We start from the raw sequence: 8,177 nt of genomic DNA, 5'->3' as shown, positions 1-8,177 counted from the left end.
CTTATTGAAGCAGAATAAATGTTAAGCTATCTGAAAAGCAGGAAGAAGAAACAAAAAAAAAATTTGTTTACAAATACTTTTAATAGGTTAAAAAGGAAAGGAAAAAAAATTAATCTTTAAAATAAAACAAAAAAAAGAGGGAAAAGAGATTTGTCTTCATTGTTAAAATATGTTCCGAAAATAGATCTTCCTGGAAAACAAACATATGGATATGGGACTTTCTACTGTCCAGATTATTAAAATCTGCAAATAAACTAAAATAAATAATTAAAAGAAGTTTATTATTTTGTAAAAAAAAAAAAGAGTTAATGAGAAAAAGTTTTTAACTTTCTGATAACATATTAACTTTAATTTGTTTAAATTTAAGTCATTCTGATATTGCTCTTCACATTGTTAAATGATTCTATCACTTATTTTTAGTTTCTTCCATTTTATCCAGTTTCTTCTATTATCCTAGACGAAATAAGTTTCTGCCAAAGTGACAACCTTGTGTTACTTTAATGAAAAAATTTATTATTTTTTAAAAAGGTAGGTAAAAAAAAGCTTTTTTTCTTTTCATTATTCTAACATTGATAACAAGTGATTTTTGCTGATTCCAATTCTTGAAATTTTTCTTCATTTTATTGGAATTCGGTATACGTATTCAGTATACATTATCAGAAATTTTAAAAAAATTTCACTTAAATAAAATTTTTAAATAAATAATTTTGAAAAAATATGTAAGCAGCAATTTTTTTTAAAACTCACACTGAATTGAACCAAACTTAATAATGATTTCCTTCTGAAAAAATCAACAACATCACCACAATTTGTTTGCAATTTGTATCTGAGATTAATATAACAACTATATTCAATACAGAATACAACTATTGTAAAATTCCAAAAATTGTAATAAAAAAATGTATTAAAATAATGAACATTGCTTTTTCTTTTAGCATATGAAATGTCCCCCCCCCCAACAACTGTTGAAGACATTTTTATCCAATTCACTGACCAATTTCTTTTTTGATCTATAATTTACTCAACTAATAAAAACGATGTTAAATAAAACTAGAAGTAATACTTTCTAGTGTTTCTCTAATTTCAGCAAAATGGGGTCTTCTATCCGGGTTGTAATCCCACGTCCTAATCATCAGCTCGTATATGTATTCAGGAGTGTTGGGGGGTGACTCCAGTCTGTAGCCTAAAAATAGAAATTTAATATAATTAGTTCAGGGTAAGTTATTTAATATAGTTAGTTCAGGTATAGTTAGTTCAGTGCGTCAAACTAAAAACGGACCACCCTGAATGAATTTTGATCTAATGATTGAATCTTCAGGTTCTAGGACTCCATCTTAATGTTTGGGGAGGGTGATTTCGAATATGCTAATAAATTAATGCAGACAATATTTCAAGTTACAAAATCAGACACAAGAATGTACTTTCTCTGAATAAACATACCTTTTTTTTCAATGGATTCGAATTTCTGACCCCTACAATATTGGGAGCAGCCACAATCTGGGAAATAGGGTCCCAATAGTTTGGTCAGGAGAGCGATCCAAAGTTTGGTCCCTCTAAGCTTGGTCTTACTTTTTCCGTTTTTCGCCATATTTGAGAACTTTTTAAGCAAATTGAAAAATTTTTGCACACAATTATAAAATTTGTTTCTCCAAAGAAGATTCCATGCAAAAAATAAATTTTAGTAAATTTTTTTTTAATTATTTAATTTAATAATAGTCGAGATAAATAATTTTTAGATTTAGTAGAGAGTATTGAGGAAGGGAAGAAAAAAAATATTATTTTCACCTGAATCAATCATTTCCCTGGCCTTACTATTTGACCATCCAGCATAGGGTGTGTTACCTAATGAGAAGACTTCCCACGTAAGGACGCCGTAACTCCACACATCACATAGGCTGGTGTATCTTCCTGCAAAATAAAAACATTGTGCAAGACTTAGAAATGTTTGCCTTGTTTTACAGTGTGTTAATTGTGAAACATCTTGAATAACTTTTTAACAAACAACATGGTGGCAACAATCAGGGTAAAAAGAAAGAAGTTTTAATTTTATTCATTAGCAGGACAGTAATGTTTTGACTTATTTACCACTATTTCTAAATAAAAGTTAGTCAGCATAGTTAAAAAGAATGCACTCAAGATCTGTGAAAATTAAAGTGGAAAAAAATGTCTCTCACTTTAGTTATACTCATATGAATTATACCACTTTTTTTCATTTTTACCCTAATTGTTTCCACTTTGAATAATCAGATTATGACTTTCTATATATTAAGTTACATAAATGGGAAAATTACTTCCTTTTTAATCCACTCAGCACCTCAGGATATAGAAGGAAAGTTGCTATACTATAGTAGCAATAATATGGTTAAAGTTGAAAAGAATATGGTCCCAATAGCTTTGATACCTGAGAGATTAAAAATTTGGGCCCCTCAATATCGATTTTATCTTTTACATAATAATAATTATTATTGCTCTTACTTATGAATTTTGTCCTAAGACAATACCCCATTCTAAAATTTTAAACAATTAATTATTAAATTCGATAATTCTCATAAAGTATTCTTCGTCATTGGTTCAACAGAGTGGGGTAGGTCCTGCCCTTCTACAGAAGGCTTATCTATGTTCCCCCTGTAAGTATTCTTCTGTTTTTTGTCCACAGTACTAATTTCTAATCCCACTAAACATTTTAAATTCGGTCTGCCTTGAAGTGCCTGTTGGTCAAGCATTGAAGTTTTTTTGGTGGTGGCACAATCTCATGAATTCTGATGAAGTTTACCGCTTTTGTACAGTTCAATGAAATAATCAATAATAGTTTATTATTCGAAATAATAATTTTTGGCAATATCCTTCCGAAATTAAAAACACTAACTCATTCTATCTTTTTTAGGCATTCATTTAAGTGGGGTCTCTGAAGATAAGGAGATGATTACAGTAGCCCCACATTAGAACTCAGTAATAAAATAAAAATGAATTATATTTAAAAATCTTACATTTGGACAGTTGTCTTGTGCGGGCATTTTAAATTAAAAGTTTGATAGATACACATTTATTACTTCACAAACAATTTTGATAAAATAAATTTGTTAAAAGGCTTATTTTTAAAAATGTTAGCAAAGAATTTGCCATAACACATTCAAAGTTAAGGTGGCATATTATAGTTTGATCGGATATTTCTTTCATTCAAAAAATAATGAAACAATTTAAACATTAAAAAAGTAATGAGCAATGGGGATAGCATATCCTTACCATTGAAAGTGTTTGTCCCCCTACTGAGCCCTGTGTGGATGGGCCTTATAACCCATAAATAAGGAATTTAGTACACATGTCTCACATAGGGCTCTCCTTCCTGTACCACTGACCAGTTAGCATACCTCTATTGAACACATGGAGATCAGTATGCCACCTCCACCATAATAGTCATTTTCAACAATGTTAGAGGGCCGATATCGACTTCCCGGTTTCTCCAAATGAGAATACATCTTGAGTCGCTGCACAGACTGAATCGAGACTGGTTAGTGCAGAAAACCCGCCCCAATCATCCTTTGTCCAAGATAAGTGTTCTCGACACCATGCTAGATGGTCTTTTGTGTGTTTTACATTTAAAGGGATGCCCGGTTCTCTCCAAATGAGAATACATCTTGAGTCGCTGGACAGACTGAATCGAGACTGGTTAGTGAAGAAAACCTGCCCCAATCATCCTTTGTCCAAGATAAGTGTTCTCGACACCATGCTAGATGGTCTTTTGTGTGTTTTACATTTAAAAGGATGCCGACTACAAGTGCCTGGCATACAGACCATCTGCATTCACTCTTGGAGTCACTGATATCCATGGAATGGATGTTCATGTTGAATTATACGGGTGGTGTCACTGTTGCAGACCTATCTCTATTGACTAGACTCAAATAACAGTCTTGAACCGGCATTGTTGCCCTAGTGTGGTCTTAACCAGGTTGTCAGACTATTGTTCACAGCTCTATAACCTCTTTCCATAGAGTGGACACTACATTTTGTGAAATCCCAAAGGCCCTGCAACAGGTAGCTTGCGGTGGGCTCGCTTCGAGTGTTCCAACTATTTGCCATCTTGTGACATGATCTACACGATGACGACTGGCCATACTAACAATGGGTAAACAAAGAAATTGAAAAAACAAAAATTGAGCTAAGCTGTGATGTCTTAAAACACCCTCATGCTAATGCTTACAAAAATGGTTTTTTGAAGGATATGACTGTTCATTGCAAATTTTTATTGATCTATTATGCGACTTAAGCTGCAAACAGAAATATTAAGTATATATATATTGTCCCGCAAATAGATTTTGCCTTAGGCCCTGCGTTTTGTTGTGCTTGTCACTCGTGACCTAGCTAGATAAGTCTTTGAGAGATAAGACCTCAGTAGTAAATAAACAATCCCAGGAAACTGAAACGTAAGATGTTACTTTCTGTTGTCAACTCAGTTGACCTCAATTTTCAAATAACTTTTCACAAGAATTTTTTTTTTATTTTACCTTTTTTAGATGTTCTTGTAACTAATACCCTGATAATTTCTCCACTTCTGTTTACCGTAAACATTTTGCCGTTTCTTTGCCTTCAATGTGAATTCTAATCAATCTAATTGTTAGAAAACGTCTGCATTTCATACTTTCGTTTTTTTGCCCACTAAACCTTTGCTCTAACTCTTTTTCTTTAAACTCAGGATTTAACTTCCTCCTCTCGCTTGCTACTAACCATGGATTTAACCCTTTTATAGTTGATTCAGTTCTTGCTAAGCTCACTAGACCCAAACAGCCCTCTTCTTCGAATCCTAACACAGAACTTGTTACTTTACAGCTTTTTTCTCCCTTTTATTATAAAATTGGTAATATCCTCTCCCGTTTTGGTTTTAAAGTAATTTTTAGGCCAGTTAACGAAATTAAATTTTAGTCTCTTTAACTTCCTATTAGTTTTGGTAGCTGCTGGGGCATTTACCACATTCCTTGCCACTGTCACATTGGCTGCATGGGACAAACTAGACGCGCTTTAAAAATTATACTTGAGGTACACGATAGATATGCCCGTTACCAGGAATATGAGAAATCATCAATCGCTGTATATTGTGGGAGTCACTGGCAAAAATTTAATTTCAACAATGCTAAAATTATTTTCCCCTCAGCCACATCAGCTCATCTTGATGCCCTGGAATCTTGTTTCATTCATATGAATGCAGATTCCCTTGTTAAAGACATTCATTACTTACCTTACTATAGTGTGTGGAAATGCATTTTACTCCAATTTGCTTCTCTCGGCCATTATGGTGTTTCTTGTTCTGTTTTTCACTTTTTACTTTCTCTCTCGGCTATTACGGTTTTTATAGCTTTGTTTCCCACCTTTATTTTCTCATTTTTCATTGGCAACTTTACATTTTATATTTCAAATCACTTTTGCTTCTTCACATTCATGTCTGGCAAGTTGTGAAAACGGGCACCTATTTTTGAGCACTTGAAACATGTTGACTGGCATTTCCAATTTTTATGTTTTCTGAATAGAATGAAGTTTTTAATTATGTCAGTACTTTTACCGGCTGACTGTCAAATTAATCCACAGTTTGCAGCCTATAAGCGTCACTTCATCCTATCCAACCACTAGGTGAGGTGGTAAAATTGCACAGGAGTTGCACAGGAGTGGAAAAAAATGACCAAAAATTCTGAATGTACGCTGGTACAGGACCGAAAAGTAACATCATTTCGGTGCATTTGATATTTGTTATCACGATTTTATTTTTAATCAATAATGTATTCACGCTCGTTAGCAACAACCTTTCAATGCCTAAAAGAAAAAGACTAACGAATATTTTATGCTCCAAAACGACATTACTTTCCGGTCCACCTATTACATCGAGTGTTTTGTTAAACAGTTATTCAAAGACAAGTTTCACATGAATGCTTGCATGGTGTCCCCGGATAAAGTTCTATATTACATTCATGTTTCTATTGTTCTATTTCAATTTAATTATAAATTAAATTTTTTTATAACATCATTTGAAGACAAATTTTGAGCTTAGTGTTTTTCCAAATTTTGTTTCTTGGTCAATTTAGTAACTGATTTTTTTTACCAGATTTTTATTTAAGAATATGGACATAGGAAGTCCTACCGTAATTGAGAGCTTCAGGTGCGGTCCATTTAATGGGTATTTGCTTCATTCCGTCCGAGACCGTGTACTCCTCCTCTTCACGTGACATTCCAAAATCTGAGATCTTGACAACATTCTTATGCCCCACCAAGCAGTTCCTTGCAGCTAAATCCCTTCAAATAAATAAACACATTCATAAGAACTTTTTTAAAAAAATTAAAATTTGAAAACTGGATGCGCTTTTGAAAAAATTCTAGCCCATAGGTTTCTAAACTTTTTTATTTTTTCGTACTCCGCCTACTTTGCAAGTAAAATATTTCCTCCCCAAAATTTTTTTTATCAAGTGTTAATTAAACAAAACATTTTATTTTCTTATTTTTAATATTTTGATTTATCTTTTAATCACGCCATCGATTTATTGAAGATTCTTACTCACCAATGATTTTATATTTGAACTTTCTTTAGTAAATTTTGTATGAAAGTAGTCCTAATGCAAAAAAGAAATATTCACTGTAGTGGCTAAAATGAAAGCAATGACTAAAATAACTATTAAGTAAATTATTTTAAAAAATTCTAAACTCTTGTAACATTATGTTCACGATTAATAAGAAAATATCAAATCTATTAAAAATTCAAAAAGAATAATCAGAATTTAGAAAAGCGAAAAAAGTCACCACCACCTTAAAAATGCGGAAAAAATTTTGTGTAGAGCAGCAAGTACAATGTTACTTTCATTATAAAACTAGTCAGTAACCTTTATTTCATTAAATTGCTGAATTAATAACTGCTTTAATAACACGAATACACAGAGTTAAATAAGTATTGATCTTTTGATACAAAATGAAATAATTAAAACACACGATATTTAAAAAAATTTTTAGAAATCATAAGATAAAAAGAAAATAATAGGAACAGGCATTGTACATTGACAAAATTTGAAAACAAATATTTTTAATTTTGCTTAACACTTTAAGATTATAGTAAAAATGTAAGTTATATCTTATTGCTTACCGTTTAAAGAATCTATAAACCTTTTAAAATTAAAAATATGTTATTTTATACGGAAAAAATAAATTATTTTTTTATACCCTCGCAAAGTATCCCAAGGTACAACATCATGTTGCATCCAGGTACTATATGAAAAATGAACAGAATATAACGAATAAATCTTATATTCATAACATTATTGAAAAAAAAATGAAAAAATGCTTCTTTATTTACCAGATTAATCTATGAATGTGTGATATGCACTGAAATTAGCAGAAAACTTGAGTGAATCCTTAACAATTAAGTCCCAAGGTACAACAGATTATATATATATATAGATGATTTGTAAAAGTGTTTGCAATTTGTTGTTCAGATTAACAAACAATACTAGTATTAAGTAGAACAAAATTAAAAATTCAACACTGTCTAAATTTTTAATACTAATCAATTAGAAAGAATTAGAAGGAAAAAAATTCATGCAATTCCCATAAAATGTCTTATTTTTATTTCCTAGCTCCCACAAATCTCACTTTAAAGTTGCTAAGTACTAATGGTGGCTAAGGAAACAACTATGTCAGGTTAGTTTTGTTAGTCGCCAATGGATGGCAAGGCTATGCTGCTCATTCTAAGGTACAGCTGAGCAAAGGTTCACTGCTCTCCCCTAATTTTATAATACTAATAATATTGAACTTTTAGAATAAATGCAAATTATCCTTTTTCTCGCATTCTTATAAATTCACCATAAATAACTTTTTAATTGAATGATAATACAATGAAAGTTACTACGATATCCAATACAACAATAACTCCCTCTATTACAATAATGTTTCGTAGTCCCAATGAACTTTCATATCAATTAATGTTATCCTCCTCTCAATATTACTCTGAAGCAATAAACCCTTGTGAAACAATTCTTTTCCTCCAAATTTCAACCTTATTTTCTCCATTTATTATTGGTTTTCAAATAATGCACAAAATCCTATTTTATTATCTTTTGCCATATTTTTCTGACAAGAAGCAGTGACAACCTCACAAGCTTCCCATTCTTAGAATTGCCTCCCTTATCACTTAAGAAGTCACAGATGTA

The 8,177-nt window shown here is 31.5% G+C and overlaps 1 protein-coding gene across 2 annotated transcripts in view; it reads right to left on the bottom strand.

The window, feature by feature from the left end:
* Nucleotides 1-291: 291 nt before the first annotated feature.
* The window catches only part of FER (tyrosine-protein kinase Fer), a 34,749-nt gene continuing 26,863 nt past the window's right edge, over nucleotides 292-8,177 (bottom strand). For both annotated transcript variants that reach the window (XM_043045909.3, XM_071184968.2), the window contains 3 exons: nucleotides 6,125-6,276; nucleotides 1,786-1,908; nucleotides 292-1,183 (listed from right to left, as the gene is read on the bottom strand). In XM_043045909.3, coding sequence (XP_042901843.2) covers nucleotides 1,041-1,183; nucleotides 1,786-1,908; nucleotides 6,125-6,276 — 418 coding nt within the window. In that variant the 3' untranslated portion in view covers nucleotides 292-1,040. The remainder of the gene's footprint in view (nucleotides 1,184-1,785; nucleotides 1,909-6,124; nucleotides 6,277-8,177) is intronic.

The sequence above is a fragment of the Parasteatoda tepidariorum genome, chromosome 5 (assembly GCF_982258835.1).
Source record: "Parasteatoda tepidariorum strain Cologne lab strain chromosome 5, Ptep-v5.0, whole genome shotgun sequence".
Classification (NCBI taxonomy): Eukaryota; Metazoa; Arthropoda; class Arachnida; order Araneae; family Theridiidae; genus Parasteatoda; species Parasteatoda tepidariorum.
This window is presented reverse-complemented; position numbering and strand designations above follow the sequence as displayed.